Raw genomic sequence first — 27,031 nt, 5'->3', positions numbered from 1 at the left:
TTAATTTTGATTTTAAAACTGTTAAGGCTAGTGGTATTGGTATACTTCCATATAGGTTTATGACATCGAGGCTGCTTATTTCATCCTCATCATCCAATTCCTGATTTCTGATATCTGATGCAAATTCTTGACTGTTTTTAATCACATGATTACTGTTTCCTATTAATGGTGCTAATAACCTTACAATTTGCTTTGCGCAAGTATATGTGGGACTATTTATTGAGGATACTATTATTCTTAGTGGATTATCCTTTTTATGGATTTTTACTAACCCATATATATGGGGTACCTTTAATACTGGTGGAAAATATTGGAATTTTTTATCTTTTTCTATTTCTTTGTTTTTTATAGCATTGTTAATTATAGTATGTACTTTCTTATCTATTTTGTCAGTTGGATCACTTTTTAGCATAGTATAATCATCAGTCTGCAGAATTGTTAACATTTTTTCTGAATAATCTATAGAATTTAGAACCACTATTTTCCCCCCTTTATCTGCCTGGACAATCTTAATTGATTTGTCTTTTTTATTGATTGTAATGCAATTTGTTCTTCTTTCTTTAAATTTTTTATTGATTGTAATGCAATTTGTTCTTCTTTCTTTAAATTTTTTACTGTTGAGGTCTTTGCAAAGTTGTTTTTTACTATAGATCTTATGTCCTGTTTTGTTTCATCACTTAATTTTAGATTTCGTAACTGTTCCTCAGTTTGCGCACATACTTCTAATAAGTCCACTTTTTCTTGGTGTACGCCAAAAGTTAACCCTTTAGTCAGTAGATTTAGTTCTCCCTTACTTAATTTCCGGTTTGATAAATTTACTACGTTACATATAATTTCTTTTTCATTATCTAAAGTTTTATTTAATTTTTCCGATACTAATCTATTTAATTTATTTATTTGCATTCTTTTAAAATGTTGATTTCTTTCTATTCTAAATAGTTCTATTTGGTTTAAGATATAATTAAACGTTTGAAAGTCTATACCTGTTTTCCAAAATCTTTCTTGCTGATGATGTAATTCTTCAATGATGTCCTTCTTTTTCCTTCTTGCCTCATTTATAGCTTCTTTCACGATTGCCTTTTGTAATTTTGTTGTTTTCTTTATAATCAGTTGGGACGATAGTTTTGTTTTACAACGTAGACCATAGGGGGTAATATCACTGTCCATGCATCTATGCAAAAATGTCGTTTGGTTACTCAATTTCGCGAGTTTTTCTGTTAAATGTTTAATTCGATAAAAGATCGACACGCTCATCCTGTCGTTAATATTATCATAAATATTAAAATTTTGATCCATGGTAAACAAGTTAATTTATAAATTAGAATTAAAATGAGATCTGCTACTTCATGGAGGATTTTTTTTAAAAACTTTAATTAAAAGTGTTAATACGGGAGCTTTCGGACCGCGGTCCCTCTTCAGCCGTTGTTAAATTTAAAATGTTTAATTAATACACAAGTAATAATTCAGTTTTTTACATACATATTTTTTATCTATAGACAGTGATACGCCCCCTATTTTTTAAGATTAAACCCCCCCCCCCATGTAGGTCAAATATGTAGGTCAAACAAAACGACAATTAAGAAAAAGACAAATGGAACACAAAAATTGTGTTAAAAAATTAGACGAAAATAATGGATTGGCAGCTCACATTAAAAAAGAAAACTACCATCAAATTGAATGGGATTCAATAGAAGTTTTATGTCAAGAGACGAATTGGTATAAACGATGCTTCAAAGAACCAGTTTATATTAAGGATAGAGCAAAATTGAACTTAGACCAAGGGTTGATAAATACAAATGGTTGGGGGGGGGTTTAATCTTAAAAAATAGGGGGCGTATCACTGTCTATAGATAAAAAATATGTATGTAAAAAAACTGAATTATTAGTTGTGTATTAATTAAACATTTTAAATTTAACAACGACTGAAGAGGGACCGCGGTCCGAAAGCTCCCGTATTAACACTTTTAATTAAAGTTTTTAAAAAAAAAACCTCCATGAAGTAGCAGATCTCATTTTAATTCTAACTTATAATAACAATTATCACCGATCCATAAAGTGTAAACCCGTTGAAGTCACACCCGAAACATCAAGACGGGTATGGGAAAACCTTTACGGCGATATAGACTTCTCTCCACCATTAAAGTATCCTTTCGATATTGGTGACGTAGTTCGGATAAGTAAACATAAGAATATTTTCGAGAAGGGTTACTTGCCCACGTGGTCGGAAGAACTTTTCAAAGTGGTGGAGAGATTACCTCGTAGTCCACCGGTGTATAGGATCCAGGATTTGAATTCGGAACCGATTACTGGTATTTTTTACAAGGAACAATTACAGAAAGTGTGTAAAGACCTAAATTCTAGCGTGTCTAAAATAGAAAAGATATTGAGGAAACGTCGCAGACCCGACGGGACGCTAGAGAAGCTAGTACGTTGGAAAGGATACTCTCCGTCTTTTGACAGTTGGGTTCAGGAAATAGATATAGTATGAGCTTTTACATCACTTTACCTTCCGACTCGTCGATGAGGTATTTCCCCGACACTACGAGAAGTAAATTCAGGACGTACCTCCCCGAACCCGTAAAATTACAGGGATTTTACGAAGTAGGCTAAGCGGAAATTAGCTACCCGCACACTTGGGATAATTTGAGTAGGACATGCTCGCTTATACTCGTGAGTAATAGTAGAGTAGTATATTCTACAATCATAGAGTTACCCGCCGGATATTATGGTAATATCCAGGACCTTATCGAGCAACTTAACTACGTCGAGGATGACGTGGCGGGCGTTATTACGCTTGAACCTTCAATTCCCGCCCAGCTCAAGTATTCCTTTAGTTACATAAAGCGCATACGAAGAGTACAAATTTCTCTCAAAGAGGATTATTTGTTAACTATACCGGGGGAGTTAGCTGTTATTCTCGGATTTTCGAAAGATTCCACGGAATCAACGACTTTTTCCCAGTCTACCATAGCCACGTACCCCTTTGACCTCGACGCGGGACTTCATTCACTCTTTGTTTATAGCGACGTGGTCGAGTCTAGACCCGTGGGAGATGTGCACATACCTCTACTAAGAATCGTTAGCGTGCAGGGTAATGACGGAGAAACGGTAGACAAAGATTTCCCTAGACCGCACTACCCCCCCCCCTCGCCTGCAATACTTTCCAGTCAATTGAAATTAACATAATGAGTGAGCTTGGTACCCCCATAGATTTCGTGAGAGGAAGAGTTCACGTTACTCTACACTTTAGACCCCGTAGAATGTGGTCACCATTATAAATTAGAAGGTAAAACAGGTCCTCGTGTCATTTACACTTGAAGTTTTAGATGAAGAACGTCGTCAAATCAAATATGTCCTTTAACCAATCGGACTACGATCAACACTTTCTAAACCAGATCGGACATGGTGGAAAATTTGATTATTATAAACACTTTCATACCCAAATTGGTAATTCCTTAGCGGTATACAGGGGACTTCCGGTGCAACACGGATACGGATTGGGAAACTTCATTTCATCGGCCTTCCGCCGGGCTATGCCATTACTGAAAAGGGGTGCTTCATACCTCGGGAAAAAATTTTTGAACACAGGTGCAAAGGTCGTGGCCGACGTGGCAAACAGTGTAATCGTGAAAGCATCCGTAAAATCTCATGGAAAAGCCGCGGCTAAAGACGTCGCTCTTAGTGCGGCGGAAGAAATCCGAAAAATGACGGGGAATGGTAATAAAAGGAAACGCAGGTCTAGATCACTCGTCAGTTCAGTCTCGGCAAGAAAGAGGAAAGCAACATCCTTTAATCATCCAGATATTTTTACCTAAAAAATATAATGACACATGTCCATCCAGGTTCGCATGGGTCGGTCGGCTCCGAAGTTGAACTTTTCGACATACCCCTTACCAATACCAGTATTCTGAGTGGAGAATGGGTCGAATACAGCCCCATCTCTAACATTAACGAAAATTCGACAATCACGTTTACCGTGGCTGGTAGTTCCGACGCGTATTTGGACTTGTCCAAGACTTTACTACATCTCCAAGTCAGGATTGTCAACCCGGCCGATGAAAAAACAATCCCAGCAGCTGCTGATAAAGTTGGACCGGTAAATAATTTCCTGCATAGTCTTTTCAGCGAAGTACACCTTTCAGCTCAAGAGAGATCGGTCACACCATCGCCGCAAAACTACCCTTACAAGGCCATGTTTCAAACGGCGGTGACATTTGGAGGACCCGCCAAAACTAGTTTTCTTACTAGTTCAATGTTTTACAAAGACACGGCCGGAAAATTTGACGTTTTGGACGATAACGAAGGGTTTAAAACACGAGCGGCCTTTGCTAGAAAAGGAACAATAGATATGGTAGGAACTGTACACTTGGATCTTTATCAACAACCTCGATACTTCCCAAATTTATCGGATCCCAAATTCAAGTTTGTTAAAAGTCCAAACGAATTTTGCGTGCATGCAGACGGTGCAGTTAAATGGAAAGTGGTTTACGAGTTAGCATCCCTGTACGTTCGTAAAGTAAAATTACCATCGGAAGTGTTAATCGCCCACGCTAAATGTTTGGAACTGGCAACCATGAAATACCCGATTATTCGCACGGAATGTAACTCATTCTCAATTAACAGTGGTACAAAAATATGTGTTAGAGATAATTTATTCATGGGTCAACTACCCAAAAAAGTTCTTTTCGCTCTTGTAGATCAAAATGCATATTTGGATGATTACGGAAAGTCACCCTTCAATTTTCAACCTTATGATTTAAATCATATCGCCTTGTACCTTGACGGAGCTAGCGTTCCACATAAACCTCTTACCCCAAACTTTTCTGGTAGTCAATATATGAGATCTTATACTAATCTTTTTACTCAAACCTCTCAATGGTTTGAAGAGTATTTGATGGCACTTGTGTGTGTTAATACAGATAGAAAACTAATTAAACCACGTTAATTCACACAGTAAAAAATTTTATTTAAAAAATTTATAAAACGTTTATTTAAACGCACAGACGACTAGTTTCGCTTCTATTCAGAAGCATCTTCAGGTCTGGTCTGGTTTCTCTTTCCGTGCGTTAGATTACGACTACGTCGGCCCCCCTCCCTCGTCTAATTTGTCGTTTCCACCCCCATACCAAAGTTCAGTCAAATAGCTGGCAGGGCCATTGTCTTTATTTAATGATGTTTTTTGTGTTCTTTTTTTATTAATATGGAGCGATTCCCTAAGGTTTAATTTTAAGTAATGGTCTACTACGGTGTTAGACTTTGCTTTTTCAAAAAGTATTTTGTGGTCGCTGTTTTCGTTGATATGTTCGGCTAGCGCAGATGAATCGATTTTTTTATTTTTAATATCATTTTTATGTTCGTTAAATCTAAATCGGAAGTTACGCCTTGATTGTCCCGTGTATGATTTACCGCAAGAGCAAAATATTTCGTAGACACCATGTTTGTCTAGTAGGCTTATCTTGTCTTTCAAGGATCCAAAGATCGTTTGCATTTTGTTGGTGGGTTTAAAAACTGGCTTTATATTATTGTTACTAAAAAAGTTTCCAATCCGCTGGCTACGAGAATTAAACGGAAGTATCATGAAATCGGATTTTTTGTAATCGGATTTGAGTTTTGTATTGCGGTTAATTTTGTTTCTGTTTAAAATTCTATCGAAACCTCTATTGAGAGTAGAGCTAGGGAAACCCCTGTTGTCCGCTATGGCTCTGATAAAGTTTATTTCTTTCTCGAGGGAAATAGAATTAGAGCAAACATTTACTGCTCTTGTCAGAAAGGTGTAAAAGGCTGTAAGTTTTTGGTTAGTAAATAAATTTTTTTACTGTGTGAATTAACGTGGTTTAATTAGTTTTCTATCTGTACCTCTCAATGGTTATTGGACGAGGGAAACTACATTTCACGGGAGGAATTCCCCAATGGGAATTGCATATTTGCTTTTGATTTAAGTGCCGACCTCAGTAGTTCCACTTCTCAATTTCAATTGATAAGGAATGGTAACTTGCGATTGGAATTAAAATTCGCCAAGGACTTGCCGAAGACTATCACAGTTTTATATTACTCTGAGTTTCAGAATTTGGTTGAGATTGATAAGAATAGAACAGTTATTTACGATTACAATTAAAAAACTATGAACACTACGCAATTAACTGAAATTATGCAAAGGGATAAATTCACCAAAGATCTGTTTCGAGGTGTTTTTGCAGCCGACCTGCTACCCGAGAAAGTAAAGTTTTTCCCTTCACTGTATATTGTAAATACTGGCTCTTCAGAAACTGAAGGTGAGCATTGGACTGTTATTTACTTTTCTAGTAACAAAAATACCGAGTTCTTCGATAGTTTCGGAAACCCGCCGGACATGTTTCAATTCAACGATTTTGTAGAAAGAAACAGCGTTACCGTAACTTTTAATTCTAAACAACTTCGAGGAAATTCCAGTCGGACATGTGGCGGATTTTGCGTATATTTTTCTCTGTATAGATGCAGAGGTATTAAAATGTATAATATTTGCTTAAAATTTGTAAAAGATAAGAATTTGAACGATAAAATGATATCGGAATTTATGTACAAGAGATTTTTAATAAAGTTTTTTTGATTGAATTTATGTGTTTTTTCTTTAAATCGCGCGCGAAGTTATTCCTAACCTGAAAAAAATGTTTGCCTAAGTTGTATGAAATAAGAGGGATGAAATTTGTATTTAAAAATATTTATTTTGAATGAGAAACCGTAGAATCACTAAGTAAAACTCATTCGAGAAAAAACAACTTAAAACTATACAATTAAACATTGAAAATATATATACATTAAATTAAACTTATAAACTATACATAGAACTATGAAATTTTAAAGGAAAAGGGTTGGGCGTGGACCGATTCGGCCACTTCGCACCAAAAGGGTATGGGAGGAGGGCGTGGACCGGTTCGGCCACTTCGCCCCCAGGAGGGAATGGGAGGGGATAGGGTTACCGAAAATAATTATACATTTGAAATTTTATTCCTTAATTTTAAAATGACCATGAGCGTATGTAGACACCCCATCGATGATGAATCTCTTATCATCGCAAGGGTTAAGAGCGAGTTTCTTCTGGGTGATGGAAAATAGTTCGTGTTTAACACTGACTATCCTCTTCATCTCCTCAGTGGTGAGTTTAAGTTGAAGCAGGCATTCCTTGTATTGGGCGTTACGTATCTTCTTTTTGACTACGCGACGACAGATTCCCTTCGCCGTCTTCTTTTCACCTTTTGCCGACAAGATGCTGTACATTTTCGGTCGCAAGCCGCAGAACTCCTGAATCTGGACGCTGTTGAGTTCGTCCTTGAACTTTCCGAGGGCCTTCTTGTTCTCTTCGCTGAAGAGAGGATGTTCCTTGGGGTAAGCGGAAAAGTCAAACATCTCCTTCATCTGGGCAAAGTCCCGGGGCAAATCGTCGGTGAAAATCTGATAGGTCAGGCTGTCTGCAATTATATGTAAAAACATTTAATTAGTTTTTTAAAATTGAAAGTAGAAAAAGGATTTAAATCTAGTAAACGTTTTTAAAAAATCATACCTGTGTCGGTAAAGAGAAGTTTGAGGTCGTCGCCATATTTTGCCTTCATAGTGTTGTAATGGAAGTCGTACATGACCAACTTTGAGAGGTCCAAGATGGCGAAACCGGTGTAAATGGGTCGGTCCAACTTGAGGGATTTCTTCAGACGATGGATCCCAACCAGCTCGTTCCTAAAGATGGTGAACCTCTGGAATGTCGGCGAACTGGCCTTCTTGATTGCCATCTCCCGGGTCTGGACAAGGTCGAAGTTGATCCTGTTGCGGAGGTTTTCCATCGTCTTCCCGAAAACACTGTTAATAGATAAGAAAAATTTGATTAATTTACGTGTGAAATATTAACTTAGCGTAGCGTAGATGCGTACCTATTGTTGGCCAACTTGAAAAAATCCTTCTCAAAGTCGTTCACTGCCTGCTTCCTCTTCTCCGTGTTGAACTCGATAAATGGTTTTAACCACGCACCCTGCTCGAATGTGAGTATTCGATGGATTTTCCCCAATTTCATCCCCTTAGCGATGTAAAACTTGAGATTCCGGTAGTGGAGAACATATTTCTCCCTATTGTAGAGCGAGGGGACTAACTTTGGAAGGCTATCCTGTACGTTAATTTTCAGTTTGTTCAACTGTTCAATCGAATACGGTGAAAGCTCATCCGCGTTAATAACTCTACGTTCGCGTGCTAAGGGTAGACAGTTATGTTCTTCGTGCAAACTTTCCGGGTACTCAAGATCCACCTCCAGGATAAAACCCTGGGGATCATCGTCTGGGTGATTCAAGATAATTTCACGAGTGAAATCTTGACATGGTTGAATCCATCGAAATCCTCTCATCGGCAGGTGATGACACATTACGGTGCCGTAAAGGTTATTACAGTCTAGGTAGGTAATGTAAGAGCTACGTTCTGCTGGGTTGAATGTTTCGGGGAGATCCTTATTATTGGCTATGGCTAGTCTATGCGTAATTAAAGAAACGCCCCCTCTTATACCCTTCTCAATAAAGAGATGCATATCAGGATCCTGGAGTAGTTCCAATTTCACTTGGGTCATGTGAAGTGCGCTTTGCCAAGCGAAACCAGGACCTGTATATGCATGCGCGCAATCTAACTTGTAATATTCTAGACACATAGCCCTGAAACTTTCAAAAACATCCGCTAGGAGCAGAACGTCGGTCTTAACGTATAAATCATGGTACTCACCGAGGTTAGTGAGTTGGAATTTTTCCCAAACTTTTTGAGCTTGAGAATAATCTTCCTCACTAACCTCTTCGTCAGTTAAGGAATTGAAGAAGGCATCCTTGGGTGGCAACTCGGTCTCGTCGAATTTAGTCTCGCAGTCGAAGTAGTCATAGGGGTAAACCTGCTTCCTCAGCAGATGCGGAACTTCGTCAGCGCTGAAGGCAGAGTTTAAACACTTGAACTTATCGGCTCCTCCTCGAGCTAAATTCGATACGAGTGTCTCTAGCGATGCCGGCATGAACCTAATTGAGTCTAAGAATCGTAAATTACCCAGAGAAAACGAAATGTACGTTTCGGAATTCGTGGGGATACACTTAATCTCGTGATCTTTGACCAATCCAATTTTGTCCATAATAAGATGGGCATCGTAACGAGATAAGTTATGCATGAAGACCGGAACGAAATTCCGGGTCCTCAGTTTCAGGTTGCACGAATTATGAGCAGCTCCCCTGTAGGCTCCGTTAGTGTGGTCGTGGTCACGAACTTTACAGTCATTTACAGTGAAAGCCTTGTTACATAAGTAACAGGATTGGGCCGAGGCGAATTGCGCCTTATCTAAGTCTGATAGATTCATGGGGGCGTTATCTTTAATCTTACGCTGAATAATTGCGTCTTCACGCAAAAGGTTTTCTAAAAACTTTTCCGTGGCATCTATCCCTCGATAAGTAACTGGTTTAGAGACTGTACCGTCGTGACTAACAATGACATAACTAAACCCACAGGAGATATGCTGCGAAGTTTTCGTGGTTGAAGAGAGGCCGGCATCGGGATCGCATCGGTGAACTTTACGGAGAATAGACTCGAAATCGGCATAGATAACGTATTTAACCTGTGGGAAATAGAAATAAAACTACATTAGATAAAATGTAAACAAAACATTCTCTCTCTCCCATGCATCTTATCGTCTGCTCTATTTATCTTGCTATGGGCGCCGTCTGACGTTAGCCTCAGTAAACAATTTTGGCGCGTTATTTAAAATACCCTGATAAATAACAAAAGTTTTAGTTTACCTTCTGTTGCCATGCGACGTTTTTGAATTCGAGAATAGGTTCCTTTACCGGCATCTCGATCTTCTGGGGTCCGTGTATACTGCACTCCTTGATGTGGTCCTTGTAGTTTTCCTCCGAGTTTACACCGGAGAATCGATGCAAGCAATAACGACAATAATAGTTCGTGTTTGCGTGTGCGGTGAACACCTTCGCTAGAAGTCGACTCATGCTTCGGATTAAGCAGAAATGCTTCTTCTCACCCTCGGTTAATAGCAATAAATCTACTTGACGCGGTTCCTCAACTCTGTTGGAACTCACGTAAAGGGGGAAGACCTCTTTCTCGTATCCGAATACATCAATCGAAAGGTTATTCACCCGTTCGAAATTCTCTAATTTACCGGTATTTAATTCCACGGGGAACGTAATACCGGCCATGTTCAATTCGTTACTATACTCTAGGTACTTAGTTACACGATGAGGGGCATTTCCATGGTTAACAGGGTGTAAATGTGCCAAAATTGACCATAAGAAACACTTATTGTCTGTATTTTGCACATTTAAAAGGGCTTTTTTAGCTAAAAGATTTTTAGGGGTTTCAAAGTACGTACCCCCGTGAAGCGGGAGGTACGCTATAATATTAATTTGCAGGAAGAGAATTTTATCTACAACCCACCCACTACCTTGCGCTTCGTACTCCTCCATTAAACGTTTCAGAGTCCTAATGCTAAAGTCTATCTGTCCGGGGATAACGTCGGGGTTCAAAATAGCAAGGTTTTGGGTTCTGTGATAAATTAAATTTTCTACTTCCTCGTCAGTGTCAGCTAACTGACGGGTGTAGCGAGCCCTGACAGTTAAATACCACTTAATCCCTCTATCTCTAGCCAGTTTATTGCGTAAGTAATTTTCAATCGCTACCCTATGTCTACCCACGTACAGCTCTACGTCTGTATCAGTCACTACAGGTGTGAAACGTGCACAAAAAATAGCCCTACCGAGTACTTCTAGTTCCTCTAGCTCGTCGTGAAGAGGAACTTCCGGTGACGCAACGATGGGTTCCTCCTCCTGCTCTTGACCACCACCACCCTCCTGCTGATCCATAAAGCGATGGATGTCGCGGTTCTCCTGGCTGGAAAGGGCTGGGAAGTCATCCTCCTGGTCCATGAACTCGTTCAGGGCACGATTTCCATCGTCGGACAGCTCATCAAGATTTTCGCAAACGGCGGGTGGAGGAGTTCCCAGTAGAGTTCCATTGATGACACCTTCTTCTCGGTTCATGAACGCGTTCAGAGCACGATTCTCATCGTCGGACAGTTCATCTTGGGAGGGAATAAAGTAGGACGTGGACCGTTTCGGCCGCTTCGTCTCAGGAGTGGATGGGTCAGACGTGGACCGTTTCGGCCTCTGCATCCCAGGAGGGATAAAGGTGGAGGTTGATGGACCCGAGAATGGAATAACAGGAGGAACAAAGGTAGAGGTTGATGGACCCAAGAATGGGACAAAGGTAGAAGTTGATGGACCTGCATTGGTCATGAGGGGGAGTGGAGCCTTAGGGGTAGAGTGTCGGGTAGCCACGTGTAACGTTAAATTCGCAAGTCTGGTATAAACGGCCGGACATTGCGAGCACGGGTATTTAACATCCCCGTGTTTCTCCCTTTTATGTCTCAAAAGCTCCCTGTTCCCTTGGTAGGAACGCTCACAAATATTACACTAAAACATTCTCAAAGAATGATAAAGACAATCTTAATCTCGGAAAAATCGCAAGTACTTGTAAAAATACGCAAGTACTTGTAAAAAAAATACGCAAGTACTTGTAAAAATCACAAGTAATTTCGGTACTAGCCCGTAAACTTTTTCTTACCCTCCGCAAAATAACTTGCAACAGCAAATGTTACCAAGTATTGAAAAATACTATAAAGCAACAAAGGAGCAGGCTGGAGCTCGTCTGAAGTCAGGAACAAAAGTGACTGAGTTTGGACACGTGCCAGGCTTTTATACTCTTGCCTCTTGGCGTCGTCCATTTAATCTTTGCCCGAACTATCATATGGGTTTTTCCGTTGGCGTCAAGTCGAAAACCGCGCCATGTTTCGAAATTCACGCCAAGTTTCAATCTAGTTTGTTTATTTACAAGTATCCTGGCATAAACAAACATTGTGGCGTCGTCCATTTAATCTCTGCCCGAACTATCATATGGGTTTTCCCATTGACGTCACGATAGGAGCCACGCCACGTTTCGAAATTCCCGCCAAGTTTCAATCTAGTTTGTTTACTTACAAGTTTCCTAGCATAAACAAACATTGCAACCCCAACTATCATCCCATGTTGACACTAACCGCTTTCATACAAGCGCTTATCATGATTTCTAATTATTGACATAGGCCGCTTATTTACCATCCGAGTTTCTCTATTCACGTTCATCGACCTCGTTATTTACATTACCTATCCATGAAACTGTAAAATAGGCCTATCAATAAAGAGAAATTGGTTTAAGTTGAAATAATTTCTAAAGTTTATATTTAGAAGTATTAAATTCAGATATTAAGTTGAAATAACTCCTAAAATTTGGAATATGCCTATATATTTAGTTAAATAGTATTAAATTTGAATATATATAACTCCTAAAATTTGAAATAGGCTTATATTTAGGTTAATGAAAAAGTATTAAATTTGAATATTTATTATTTACATTCAATGTATTACAGGAATTTTTTAGAGTTACATACACTTAGAGATACCATTTGCTTACAGAATTGAAAACTTAAGAAAGTGGAATTATTAAAAATATTAACTATCATCTCGATATTTAAATTAGACACGGCATTAGAATAATGTTCATCCACACGTTCGCTCCATTCCGTCATTATACAATCATGCTGTAATTGTGAAGGATGGTCGATGATGCAGCCGTTGCACGAATTCTTTATTCCCTCAGTAAGTTGCTGTATTACTATGTCCTTAATCGCACTCTCCACACGTTTCGCTTCGGTAATGAATGTCGTCACCTGAATGTGTTTTTCCAATAACTTCTCCCATAGGAATGGTCCTATGGCAAATCCATTCCTAGTTGGGTATTGGATTCCGTAGTTCGCTCCTTGTCCCTGGATCACTTGGCGGATATTTAACATCTTCCTTTCCTGGTAAGTTACAAGTTGCATACGCTTGTCCATCGATCCCTCGAAAAAGCACGTGGTGGGTTGAGCGTCATCCTTCTCGAAAAATCCGTTTATGGAGTCCTTCATTCCGTAAAGTTGCATATATTCCTCCTCGCTTAATACGATCCCTGTTGAGCCATCGGTCATTCCTAGTCTAATCCTACAGTCCGGCGTTACAATGACTGATTTAGTTGAAGAAATCTCGAACACGTTGGAGTTATCCCTGAATATTCACATTAAATATGGTAATCACATTAAATGTGATACAAACCAAGGTTATAGCACTAAGATTTTATGGGAAATTATACTTACATTTTTCGGATCTGGATTGGTACTTCAATGAGGGATATAGAATGCCTTATCTTTAAACCGTCCTCGTCTTTTATACTTTAATGTCACGCGACTTTCTGACCATGTAAACATGGCGCACTTTTTAGACCAATCATGTTCTTATAGTGAACATGGCGTTTAAACCACGTGTATGACAAGGGTTATTTACCACGTTGTCGAATATGACGCTTAAGCCTAACATTGACGCCATGATTGATTCACTGACGTCATGGCAGGATTGTGAGAAAAAATATTTGATTCACTGACGCCATAAGAGGAAAAATGTTGTGGGCGCCCACTGACGCCATATTTATTGGTGCCAGGGAGGCTATTCTCTAAAAATCGAAAATCATTCGGATCACTCCGAATCCTTGTGATTCGGATCGGGCTCATTCGGAGTGGACCGAACAAACCGTATTCTCTAACCCCAATCCTTATCGTCATTCGGATACTTCGAAATTTTCTCTCAATCCAAATGGACGTCACTTCCTCTTAAGCCACGTGGTACTTTTTGACGCCCACTTTTTCTTTATTGGACAATTTTATTTGGCGCGCTTTCAAATTGAAGGGATGGAAACTTTGGTTTTTTCCAAGGAGTGGAAATTTTGGGAAATGGTCTTTGTATTGGGAACACATTCAATACAAAGCAAATTTCGATTTCTTTTCTTAAGATAGAAACAAGTGCTTTTTTTCCATTTTTATTTATTTATTTATTTTTGATAAAAAATTATTTATTCCTAAATTGCTTCATAATATTCTTTTAAAATGGTATTAAAGAACACGCTAAACAACAGTTAATATACGTCGAATTTTGAATGAAACTTAGCGCAAGTTTTGGTAGGGTTAAATATGAGGCAATGAGAACCAAGAATAACAACGTTAATTAATCGCAAATTATAATCCAATTGTGTGGATCTCGTGAGATTATGATAAATTCATTAATGTAGATCATTAGCCCTCCATCAATGGTTACACACCTACCAAAATTTAATAATTTAAATAGATGCTAAACGAAATAACCAAATTTAATCTAGCAATTATTAATAATTGATGCAATTGGTCAAAAATAGGTGGCTCTAACTCACAAGCCCCGGTAGAAAAAATATTAAAATGAACAATTAAATCTGTGTTAAGTAATTGGATCTCGCGAAATTATCCCTTAAATGTAGGATAAATTCAACGACGTTTTTTACCTTTAATCTACCAAAAAAAGCCGTCGATCTACCTTGTAGATTTCGCCAAGGCCCGCCAAGGCCTAAAGCCATTTCCCGCTTTAACCTAAACTTTTGCCCACGCTTGATTTTAAGTCTCGAATAACCCTTTGAACTCGTAAATCGCGACGGGCAATGCGATTACCATGTTCAAATCGCAAACGATGAAGCTTGAGTTGAAAAAACAAAGCAGCCATACTAAATAAAAATATGAACCGCAGCCAAAACTTCGGCGAAAGTTCCGCGAATCTAAGATTGATGGAGGGAAGAGAGGCGGTAAAAACTCCGAATGCCCGATTCGGCCGTCTCTTACGGCCGCCGAATGATTCGGAGAGGTTATCACCGTATGATTAGGATAAGGTGCTTACAGAATACGTTTTATTTTGATTCGGAGAAATTGACTCCGAATGAAAAGATTCGGATCGAAATTCCTCCAAAAGGACCTTAGAGAATAGCCTCCCTGATCATGTGCCATCTGGCACTGTCTGACGCCACTGTCCCAAAGGTAACACTTCCTATTTACTAGTATGGAAACAGCGGCCTTGAATCGCGTTTCGAGCGCAGAAAAGGAGCATCTTATTAAGATAAGTAACCATGAAATTGTGTTTATACACATGGCAGATATCATTATAGAGTTTTATAACGCCATTTATGATAATTTATACGGGGACCCCGAAGATATATCTTGCTTGGATGGCCAACCTGAGAAATTCGACGCAGTGGTGGGGTACTTCACTAACTGTATAACGTCGTACCAGGTAGTGACGAAATTCAACAATGCTCTTCAGGAAGAAAATCTTGAAAATACATTTTACAATTATAATTTATTTTCTGTAATTTCGGGGCAGGTAACTTATTTAAAAACCCGTATGCATTTACTAACTCATTTTTAATTTATATCTACTTGCTAATTTGCTTTTTTTGGTGTTTAAAATAAATTGAATTGAACTAAAAACTGGTCTATTTGTATATAACTAATACTAAGCATATCTTTTTTTCTTTTGCTATTTAAGCCTAAAAAACTTTGACGCTAAAAAATATAAGCTTAATTTAAATAAAGAGAGAAGTATATAAAGCGAAAACAAAATTTTTTTATTTAAAAAAAATATTTCCAAAAAAACATTTTTTTTTTACATTTTATTTTTTTTGGGGTGCCGCCCACCCCCGCCCTCTCGTTCACGGCAACGAGAGAGTTTGCACGAGTGCACGAAAGCCTTCGAACATTATATTGTCCCGGCATTCGTACACCCGTGTGTGGCGCGCGGGGACTTCTAAAAATCGAACCCGACGGTATAGGTGCAACTGCGAGAGTTCCTGGATCACCCTGTAGAGAAGAGAGAAAAAAAGGATTAATAAAGTATTGGATAACTAATAAAAAAAATTAACTTACCGGAACCCTCGACAGTTTAAGGCCAGGAGGCTGTAATAAAAATTATAAAATTAAATTTAGATAAAATCATAAAATAATGCGTGAAAACTCACTCGTGGGGAATGAAGATACAATTATTATACACGACCTGCCTAACTTGGTTTAGCAGGTCGTGCATAAAATCATCGTCCACCACGACCTTGGCGAGTATCGCCAGGTACGCCGTGATTTGATAGATTAAACTACGAATAAACAGAAATTATAATTTCGCGTTATATTGCCCCAAAGATAAAATATTCACTTACAAGTCACCGTTGACGCTCAAATCAGCCTCTCCCGGCCGAGGCATCACTTGCCAAGGATAATAGATAGCCGGGAGAGGAACGTAATGGTCTGGTGATGGTGTCCTTGGAGGCGTGGGCGGAAGTGACGCGCTTGGTGGCGGGCGCCGCTTTGGCCCGACGACACACAATTGTGGCCGCCGATGTGGGGCCTCAGGGGTCCCTGAACGGGATGTCCCCGACGAGTCCGAAAACTCACAGGGGGAATATGGGGTGTCAATCCCGTGAACATAACTATAGAGAAAGATTTTTTTAGGTCTTCTCTTAAAAAACTAAGTTTTAAAAAAAGTTTTTTCTTACCATGTTGAAGACAGGTCCATCGCTTCTTGTTGGTGGTTCATCATCTTGTTAAGTCCGAGAGAAAGTGGTGACTCTGGGGGGGGGGTCAACCTCGTTGTTTTATATTTTTTACTAGGGTCAAGGCGTGTTCGAGATCAAAAACGTCACTCCAAGATGGTTAGCATGTACAAAGGTAAATATTTTCGCGGGCAAAATTATCAGAAGCCTTGCCATTGGACTAAAAAAAATTTCAGATGTCTTTCTTTTTGGATACATTTGGAAAAACGCCCTTCAGCATTTCTTTGATCTACCGTACAAGGGTCTTTGGTTTAACCGTATTTACCATTTCGAATTGAGACAATCCATGTTAAAAGCTTATAGAGGTTACTATAGTGAAAGGCAGGATGATGTCCTTAGCTCTGAGCTTTGAAAATGATTTCAACGCGTTCATGGCGTCTTACGGCCCTTTTCAACTAGTAATAATTCTATTGTGATATATTTTTTCTTGAAAGGGCTTGTCGGGGAGAGGGGGAGGCTATGTTCATTGTTTGGTATTCTATTTTAGGATCTTTTAGCACAATTCATCTAAAAACATCTTCGCTTCCGATAACGTGCTTACCTAAGATCTATATACCATAAAATGATAAAATTCTTCTAACTCTTGTAGAAGTCTAAAAAAGCGTTCCTTTTGGACATAAGTACTTCGCTGTAGGCAAAAATAGGGAATAAATTCGATAACAAGCTAACGCTATAGGGCAAGGCCCTATAAACATTAAAAAAATATAAGATATATACGGAATTAGTTGATGGTACAACACCTATTTGTATCTTACTACAAACCCTACAGGACAATACAAATCTCGAAGAAGCTATAACACGCAGGCAATGGATGCTTTGTCAAAGCAAGGTTCCACTCTTAAATGAGAATGAGTTCAACGCGTTCATGGCGTCTTACGGCCCTTTTCAACTAGTAATAATTCTATTGTGATATATTTTTTCTTGAAGAGGCTTTTTCGGGGAGAGGGGGGCTATGTTCATTGTTTTGTATTCTATTTTAGGCTCTTTTAGCACAATTCATGTAAAAACATCTTCGCTCCCAATCCCGAGATTACCTAACAGGCGGATATCATATAATTCCCATAGCTATTGTAGAGTTCTAAAAAGTGTTCCTTTAGGGTGTTATTATTCAGCAGTATGCAACCGTGTTGGGGAATAAATTCGATAACAAGCTAACGAAATTAAGGGGACATGCCCACTTTGGGGAAAATTAGCCATCATGACGTACAAAAAGAATCAAAATAAACGTAGAATAATGTTTTTTTTGTTTTTTGTTAAAGCAAGAATAACTACCCCGGTATTATGACGGTCAATATGACCTAATTATCAAAGAAAACAAATAAACTAATCGGATAATCCTGGAAAACTAATCCATCCTCCTCCGGGCTTAACTGGAATATCGGAACAACTTCTGAGAGGTTGACCACAAAATAGCGGCTACGTCCGCGACCGGTAATGCTTTGGCTTGCGCGATTCGTTCGATTACGGTAAAAACCAGTCCAGGGGATGGCACGGCTGAGGACGCTCCACGGGTCGGCGCGAACATCGGCGCCCCCGACTGCGCTAGTAGGCGCTCTACCGGGATACCGATAAGAAACCTACGCATATATTGCGGCTCCATAGCCGGGGATAGAGCAAGGTATAACCGGGGGAACCGGGCGAGGAATTTTTCGGCCACGTCGCGACCGCCGGAAACATTTAGTAAGACGATGACGTGTCCGGGAGGGAGTACTTCCCCTAGCAGACAGTAACAGGTTCTGAAGGCATCCTTTTCCTGTCGCCCTTCTCTGCAAGAAATTAGCACCGGGTAATCGTAGGTCGTGACTAAACGCAACTGTAGCCGGAAGGCCTGAATTTGGATTTCCGGGGCAAAGATCGATGACTCGGGAAGAATCCAATCGAATCGAATTGCGCCGATCGCGCGGACTTTAGAGAAAGCCAGGGCTTGGATCAACTGGCGTTCTATGCGCTCATCTTGTAGGTAGACTTTAGCATATAAGGGCGGAATGCCAACCGCACCAAGAACCCCGGAATTTGCCAAGACCGATTTTATAAAATCAATGTTAAGTTCGTCCGGAATGGCGCCAAAGTGGGATACACATCCTTTAAATCCCTCCGGGAAACGTTCCGGAAGGGCCCGGACATGCCGGGAAAAATGCATAATGTCAGTTCCAGTCCGGGACGCATAGCAGGGCAGTGAACAGAATATGTCCACATAGCGGGGAGGTGGCCCCGCTTCTTCTGCAGTGTTCACCGGAGCACCGTCTATTATAGCGAGGGCCATCATCTGCTCCTCCACGGATGGGGAAGATGTGGCCGCCAAACCCGTCGTTTCGTCCATATTTGACCCCTCACCCGACGTGTCCGCGTCTTCCAAATTGTCCGCTCCTCCGGCAATCTCCACGACTAACGGCCGGGTGGTGGGAATGTCCTTAGCCGACGCGCCCGCGTCTTCCAGATTGTCCGCCCCCGGTAATCTCCACCACTAACGGCCGGGTGGTGGGAATATCGTCTTCGTCACTTGACGACGCTTCTCTTAAACCAAAAAGTTGGTCCCAATAAGATTTTGGGCGTGAATCTGCCATGGCCTGAAAGGTAAAAAGAGACTTATGCTAGCCGCATTTCGTTCAAAAGGTCCATGCTAAACAATCCTAAGCAAGCAACTGCAAATAAAACGAAACGGAAAGCAGGAGGAGTACGACCGGGCGTGCATTACCATAGAACATGTCGGAGGATCTCAAATGGGGGATACGCAAACGGTTGGGGCTTCATACTAAAATTCTGCATTCCCAACCGCCGGGCTTGGTCGCGATGTGTTCCGAGAAAAGCTGAAATCTGTTTGTATGATCGTAACTTCTCCCTAACTGGTTCCGGGGTATAATAGTACACATCCCCAATTCGACCCCCGGTATCCTTTCTTAAAACTATTTCCCCTTTCCACCCATACTGGAAAGGAGCCATTAACAAGTCTTCCTGGGTACTCTGACTTTGACTTATCTCCGTGGGAGTCCTTGACTGAGCTTTGCCCAACCCCGGGTCCCTCTGAACCCCACGCTTCCGCCTTCCTTCCCCGGAAGGACCTGCCACCGTAAGGTCTACCCGTTGCTCTTCCTGTTCCTCAACTCGACCCCGGCGTCGGTGATTATATTCCCGCCGTGGTATCGGGGTGGGAACCGAGTCGTTTTCTACTGGCATGTCAAGAGTCGGAACGGGTATATCTGGTTCTACATCTATCGATGTTGACGACCTATCGACAACCCCTTCTGCCTGGTTTTGACGAGGCCGGAAGTTATATAATCTAACGGTCACCGTATCCCAGACATTCTCCTGACCGTCCCGGGAATCTGCCTCAATAAACGATCTTTCGTTCTGTGTTGCAACCAGCTCATGCTCTGGCTCATCTCCTGGGTCTGCATCGTTCTCCAGTTCCTGTATTACCGGTGGGATCTCAAACTCCGTGATTTCCTGGGTTTCGAGGACCACCGAGTTCAGTAGTAGTTTCAACTGATTGTTATGCCAAGTACCGGCCAAAGCACCTGACTCCAAATCCATGATAACATAGGAAACTGGTGATATCTTTTCGACTACCCTATAGGGAGCCTCCCAAGCTGGAGCTAACTTAGCCGAGAACTTGTCCTGCTTTCCACACTAATTGCCCCACTTCTAGCTCCCCATCGGAATAGTTCCGGTCATAGAAGCGTTTTTGTTTGGCACTGGCTTGCTCATTCATTTCCTGAGAAAAGTCAATGGACAACTGCCATTCCCGGAGCGGCCCATCCTCATAACCCCTAATCTCTCCTTCGATGTCCTCGGGTATCCCGGCAAAGGTACGCTCATCCTAGGGTATCGTAGGCTCAAAACCATGATGTAAATAAAAGGGGGATGAACCAGTGGAAGTATGTATGGCACTGTTAATGGCCAACTGAATAAGGGGCAAGCTTTCGTCCCACTTCGTATGGACATTCCCTGTATAAATACTCATGAGTTCGCCTATGACCCTACTTGCCCTTTCTGTCATATTCGCCTGGGGATGATATGGGGACGTGAATTTTAACTGAACTTTTAACATTCGGCACAAGCGCTTCCATAATGCAGATATGAACTGAGGCCCATTGTCCGATAATAAGGCTGTCATAGTACCGTGACGTGAAACATACTGTAGTAAGATCTTACACAGTATAGGGGCGGTAACACTTAGCGCCGGAAATATCTCTACGTACTTGGTAAAATAATCTACCATTACTACCAGGAACCTATTCTTGGATTTCGATACAGGTAAAGGATCCATAATATCAATCCCTACCAAATCCCAGGGATTTATTTTATGAGAAGGAATCATTAAACCTGGTTTCTTAGTATTCCTACTCATATCTCTGACAAGTTTCGCATCCCCGGACATAATCTTGTACCAGGGAATACAACTTCGGATGGTAGTATTTAGCTTGCAACCGTTTATACGTAGCGGTACGACCTCTATGACCCGATAACGGATGGTCATGGTAGGCTTGACATATCCGCGGTACTATCGCGGTGGGAATAACTACCTTTTCCGGTTGAAAACCCTGGGCTATCCGGTATATCATATCATCCATTAGTATATACAATTTTGACGCCTTTCCATTTTCTAAGTCCTGTCTAATAGACTGCCAATACGGATCACTAGCCTGTGCTAACTTAATATCGGCCTTAGTTGCTACGTCTAACGAGAGACCTAATGCTACTGGGTTACAGGATACCATATTGACCCGGAAAGCTTGACGGTCGCAACCGGGCGACTGATCTATGTCGTCCGTCTCTAAGACCTTTGGACTGACTGTGTCCAAATCTGATACCGGGCATCGAGACAAGGCATCGGCAACCCCATTTTCCCGTCCGGATTTATGCAGGATTTCGAACGGCATAAATTCCTGTAGCTCCAAGGCCCACCGCATAAGCCGACTTTTCTTATCCTTCAAGCGCAGTAACCAGCATAACGCCCTGTGATCCGATAAAACTGCAAATTCCCGGCCCTCTATATAGTGGCGAAATTTACGGACGGCTTCCACAACCGCTAATTCCTCCTGCTCTGGAGTACTATATTTTAATTCTGAAGGTCTTAAGAGACGACTGGTATATGCCAACGGCACTTCCACTCCCCCTTGAATCTGGGTTAACATCCCCCCAATACCGATGCCACTGGCATCTGTAGTAACAATAAATTTCCCATCCGGGGTCGGGGCCTGTAGCATAACTACTTCCGCTATAGCCTGCTTTAAATCCTGATAAGATTGCTCTTCCTCATCGCCTCACCGCCATCGCTGGTGTTTACGTTTTAATCGATTAAGAGGGGCCGTAAGATCCGCGAAATGAGGGATAAACCGGGAGTGAAACCCACACATCCCTTAGAAGGATGAAACCTGTTTTATGGTTCGTGGTCTGGGGAAGTTCCTAATTGCGTCTACTTTCTCTGGGTCAATCTGTACACCCTGCGCGCTTACTACATAGCCGAGCACCGCAACCTTAGAAACTCCAAAACTCGATTTTCTTAAATTAAGCGTTAAACCGGCGTGTTTCAGCTGTGAAAGCTCATACCGGAGAGGTACCAGGTGTTCCTCCCAGTTAGCATTAGCGATGACAATGTCATCCAGGTATACACCGACCCCAAATCGTCTCGCATATTTCAAAACTTTATTCATCAACCAAAAAAATGTGGATGGGGCATTCTTTAACCCGAACGGCATTACGAGCCATTCAAATTTTCCCTCCCTGGTGACAAATGCCGTTTTTTCGATATCATCCGGATGCATCTCTACCTGCCAGTATCCGGACTTTAGGTCAAGCTTAGTGATATATTTGGGCTTTCCCATAGAATCTATGATATCTTCGATGCGTGGCACCGGGTAGGGATCATCCACAGTAACACTATTTAATCGGGTAACGTCTATACACATTCGTTTCTCGGTTGTTTTTCTTTCCCACCACTATAGTAGGCGACGCCCACGGACTATCTGAAGGCCTGATTAACCCCTGTTGCAATAAGTCCCTGACCTGATTATCTATTTCTTCACTAGCCACCCGGCTATGGTTATACGGTTGTCGGTGGATAGGGACAGTCCCTGGTTTTAACTTGATACGGTGTCGTAATAGGTGAGTTCTACCTGGACGACCGGAGAAAAGGGAGGAAAATTCTTGACAGATTTTCATTAAGTCCTCCACTTCTCGTTCCGTTAGCGTACCCATGTTTAACTGGGTCACATCCACTGTCCCTGTGTCGAGTTCTTGGGTTTGGGTGAAGCCGGGCGCAAGGTCTCTCAAATAAATGAGGGGAAGAGTATATCTACAATACCGGAATTCGTTACGTTCATGGTCGATGCTAGCTCGCAGTTCGTCAAAACGTGGACTCGTACCGGTATTGTGCCCATTTGCCTCCCCAAATCTATCTCCAAATCAATATAACCCACGGAAGTCGTAGTTACACCCTTGACCATCTTCGACTGAGGAACAACCAACGAAATGACTCCTAGTTTATGTAAAAAGTCCCAGGCGACAATACTATGATCTGCCCCACTATCAAGAAAAGCAATACATGGTTTGCAAGCGATCTGAATTACTATACCCTTAAGTCGACTGTCATTAATACTATCCCCCCTGACTGAATTCATGTGAAGCAGGTCTTGTGTGTTCCGGCGCACATCCTGAGACCCTTCCAGGATGCGTCCTAAGCGTTTCCCGAACCTGGTGCCGGGCCTTGTGGGGCAACAGGAGGAAGCGCCGGTAAATTTCTCGCTTGAGCCGGGCGAGGTGGGGTACCCGCGGGTCTGGGGCAATCCCGACGAAGGTGGCCAAAACTACCACAACGATAGCATGCCTGGGATAGTGGTGGTCTATTAGGGCCACTCGTCTGTCCGGTATTACTGGCCGCGGTCCCAGGAGGACCGGAAAAACGCACTCTTGGGCCAGGACCTGAAGTATACCCCCATGTTCCTCCTGGGGTATACTTTCGGTCGAAACCGCTCTGGATACGCTTAAACTCTCGTTGCACTTGAGCCATGGTACGACATAAACCCTCCGGCAACAGCAAGGTGATTTCCGGTAAAACATTGGTAATTAAAATTTCGACTAACTCGTGTTCGTCAAGAGGGTCGACTAAGGTTTCATTCAACTGTACTACTCGTCTACGGTATGATTGTAGATCTTCCCCTACAGCCTGTCTTATACTATATAGGGCGACCCTAATCTCTCTGTCCCTTCGGGAGGACAAATATTCCTACTTGAATTGTTGAAGAAAATATCCCCATTCCCTGGGACGATTAGCATAGCGACTAAGGGTTTCCCGCCAGCTGAGGGCGTCTTCCTTTAGTGACAGGGGTATAAATAACTCTAGGTCCTGGACCTCAAATTTATGATGCCGAATAAACATTTCCATTTGACGTAAGTATAACTTGGGATCCTCCCGACCCGAGAAGCTGGGCAACATTATAGACTGTCCCAGAACAGGGTTATAACGTGAGCCGCCGGCGGGAGTTGCTACTATCTGTACCGGGTTAGTGGGGTACCCCGGCGGGGACATATTGGTTCCAGTCACTCTATGAGTTACTCGAGGTGGTATTTGTGGCAAATTAACCATCGGAACACGCTGAGCTGGGGCAGCAGGGGGTGAGGTATTGGTCCCCATAACCCTATGAGTTACTGGAGGTGGTGTTTGTGGCAAATTAACCACCGGAACATGCTGAGCTGGAGCAGCAGGGGGGTGAGGTATTGGTCCCCATAACCCTATGAGTTACTGGAGGTGGTGTTTGTGGCAAATTAACCACCGGAACATGCTGAGCTGGAGCAGCAGGGGGTGAGGTATTGTTACCCATAACCCTATGGGTTACCCGAGGTGGTGTTTGTGGCGGATTAACCACCGGAACATGCTGAGCTGAAGCAGCAGGGGGTGAGGCATTGGTACCCAAAACCCTATGAGTTACCCGAGGTGGTGTTTGTGGCGGATTAACCAACGGAACATGCTGAGCTAGGGCAGCAGGGGGTGAGGTATTGGTTCCCATAACCCTATGAGTTACTCGAGGTGGTGTTTGTGGCGGATTAACCACCGGAACATGCTGAGCTAGGGCAGCAGGGGGTGAGGTATTGGTTCCCATAACCCTATGAGTTACTCGAGGTGGTGTTTGTGGCGGATTGACCACCGGAACATGCTGGGGTAGAAGAACAGGGCTCCTACCCCGAGCTATTGCCAGATACTACCATGCGAGGGGATTCCCCCGGAGAATTACGACTTTTTGGTCTAGCCGGACTATTAGGTACGGCACCCTGATTCCTTGGTAATGAGGAGATGGGCGGTTTGACAGTTCCTGGCTGGACGAAGGAAACCTGAGGGGGGGGGCAGAGGCTAAAACCTGTCTCTGTTGAATATCCACGGCGTCTTACTCGGAAGGTCGTAAGATACTACCCGACCTGGATGATTTACTGGAATTGGCCTTATGTGAAGGTCCTGAGCCGTTAAAGCCCTTACTTTTCAAATCACAATCCTTAAGGAACCGGACCATTAATTCAGAAGAGCCGGACCGAGGTGGCAACTGACACGCTGTGCCAGGGTTTGGATTTAATGTCAAGGGTATGGGAGGCCCTGGATGTTTAACATGACCAGTTGGCAACTGGGGATAAATACTCTGACGAGGTTGGGGAAGATATTAAACCCATGTAACGGGGTATGTCGATTATATCCCACGGTCACACTGACTTCCCGGTACATCAAATAGCCCACATATCCCAAAGTCACCGTGACCGCAAATGGGATAAAATAAGGGAGAATTATTTGATCCCATATAAAATAGAGCCCCAATTTGAATTCAAAAAAAAAAATTAAGAAAGCCACTTAAATTAATCAATACTTTGACAATAAGACCAAGGCCCAAGTTTTCAGCCCCTGAAGGTAGGCTAAACCTATGCGCCCGGTAACAATAATAGCGACCGAGGCTTAGGATAAATGGTTTACGGTTCAGTCCAAAATTAAATTGACCCTAAGTAAGAGGTAAATTCATAACCTTACCGAGAATTGGTGATAATTTAATAAGGCAAAGGCAATCAGGAAAATAATAAAGAAAAACTTTTCTTCGTGGTTGGGCGAACTCAAAAATCTCGTGATACAACTAGTACGGCAATCAACCTGGAATGGCTTCCGAAAGAAAACGGGGTGCTAGCAAACAAAGAAGCCAAAAATTTAAGCCCCACCCTATCACGCGGTCCCGAGAGCAAGAGATAGCCCACTAGGGAATCCTACACAACCCCTTTGCTCACGCCCACCGGGCAAAAATACAGAGTGTTCAAAAAACCGAGTACAGAAATTTTGAAAGATCGACTTATCGTTCGTAGATTCCTGGTTGGCCGTGCTGGTAGAGTGTTCCCGTTGACTGCGGAACACCCTCAAAGATCCCCCCAGGCCGAGTCAGGGGCTCACTGTAGAGTGTTCAAATTCCCACGTTGTGCAGAAGGAACACACAAAAAGTACATCAGCCGACAAGTTCAAGAGCAGCGTACAACAATGAAGCTCACTCTGTTAAAGCACAAGTGTCAAACGTCCGTATCAAACACAAGTCCGTATTAATGGCGCGAAATTCAAAAGTTGTTCCTCACTCGGGGCACCATTTGAAATCGCGCGCTTTCCACTGAGACCCGGAAACACACGACTACGTAATTTCAGTGAAATCCAATGTATTTATTAACATGTAAATCCGGTTAAATTATATATACAATACGTTAGTAACAATAAATATACAATCCGTTAAACAACATTCATTAAGTAAATAAAATCAATTAGTCTATAAAGTATTATTAACTGCTTCTGATGCCGGTACCTCTTCAACTGCCCCGATTCCCGGTCTACGTTTGAATATATTCCCTCGGGCCTCTGGGGAACAGCCAATCCGGGAGTCGAGCAGAGGACAGGTCTAAGGTTCAGCTTTCCGGGCCATCTAGCGGGGATCCCTGGTATCATTCTTTAGGTCGCTCCACCTGGTGGTGAACCCTTGTAACGGGCTCCCCGTTACAAAGGTTTCGATGGCATTTGTTCGTTATCGAGGTACAGAGACAAAATCTTTAAATCGTAAGTTTTAAAGTTAAAGGGATTCAGAGCGCAACTGCCCTTGAACGCCGCGTTGGACACTTATTCCATAATGATGCGATTAGGTTGAGGACCTAGATATATATCGTTAATATATATAATTTATTTGAAAACTAAATTTATCAAAATTATTCAAACCATTCCTATTTTCGAATTGGTGTTTGAGAGTTTGACTAACAGTTTTTTAGATACATCGGAATTTATTGTCCTTTCTTAAATTGGGGGCATTCCATGAGGTCTTTCTATTCCTTTTGTTATAAATTTTACCCTTACTTCACGCTACCAAAGCCATTTATGATGGAGTAATTCTATTGGCGTGATAATAAGTTTCATTAATAAATGTAATAAAGGGACTGTAAAGAAGTCGACGGACCGTTGATTTTTTTCAATCATTGACGTCAGCAGCTGATGTTAGACGCGTGAAAGAGAATTTTTTCGTTT

General features: G+C 41.9%; 2 protein-coding genes across 2 annotated transcripts; one reads left to right on the top strand and one right to left on the bottom strand.

Annotated features, from left to right (window-relative positions):
• Nucleotides 1–3,677: 3,677 nt before the first annotated feature.
• Nucleotides 3,678–4,945, top strand: LOC149650567 (uncharacterized protein F54H12.2-like). Its single transcript, XM_089849147.1, has 2 exons — nt 3,678–4,625; nt 4,698–4,945. The coding sequence occupies exons 1-2, from the start codon at nt 3,824–3,826 to the stop codon at nt 4,943–4,945; spliced, it is 1,050 nt and encodes a 349-aa protein (XP_089705273.1). The 5' UTR covers nt 3,678–3,823.
• Nucleotides 4,946–6,726: 1,781 nt separating this feature from the next.
• On the bottom strand, nt 6,727–16,499 carry LOC149650566 (uncharacterized). Its single transcript, XM_089849146.1, has 10 exons — nt 16,456–16,499; nt 16,120–16,389; nt 15,928–16,056; nt 15,836–15,865; nt 15,668–15,769; nt 12,542–13,127; nt 9,777–11,462; nt 7,899–9,595; nt 7,538–7,827; nt 6,727–7,445 (listed from the first exon to the last, which is right to left on the bottom strand). The coding sequence occupies exons 1-10, from the start codon at nt 16,497–16,499 to the stop codon at nt 6,982–6,984; spliced, it is 5,298 nt and encodes a 1,765-aa protein (XP_089705272.1). The 3' UTR covers nt 6,727–6,981.
• Nucleotides 16,500–27,031: the final 10,532 nt, after the last annotated feature.

The sequence above is a fragment of the Phalangium opilio genome, unplaced genomic scaffold (genome assembly GCF_054372755.1).
Source record: "Phalangium opilio isolate 3A_F unplaced genomic scaffold, DU_Popi_V2 ptg000086l_1, whole genome shotgun sequence".
NCBI classification, from domain to species: Eukaryota; Metazoa; Arthropoda; class Arachnida; order Opiliones; family Phalangiidae; genus Phalangium; species Phalangium opilio.
Note: the sequence above shows the minus strand (reverse complement) of the source record. Positions and strands in the feature narration are given on the sequence as shown.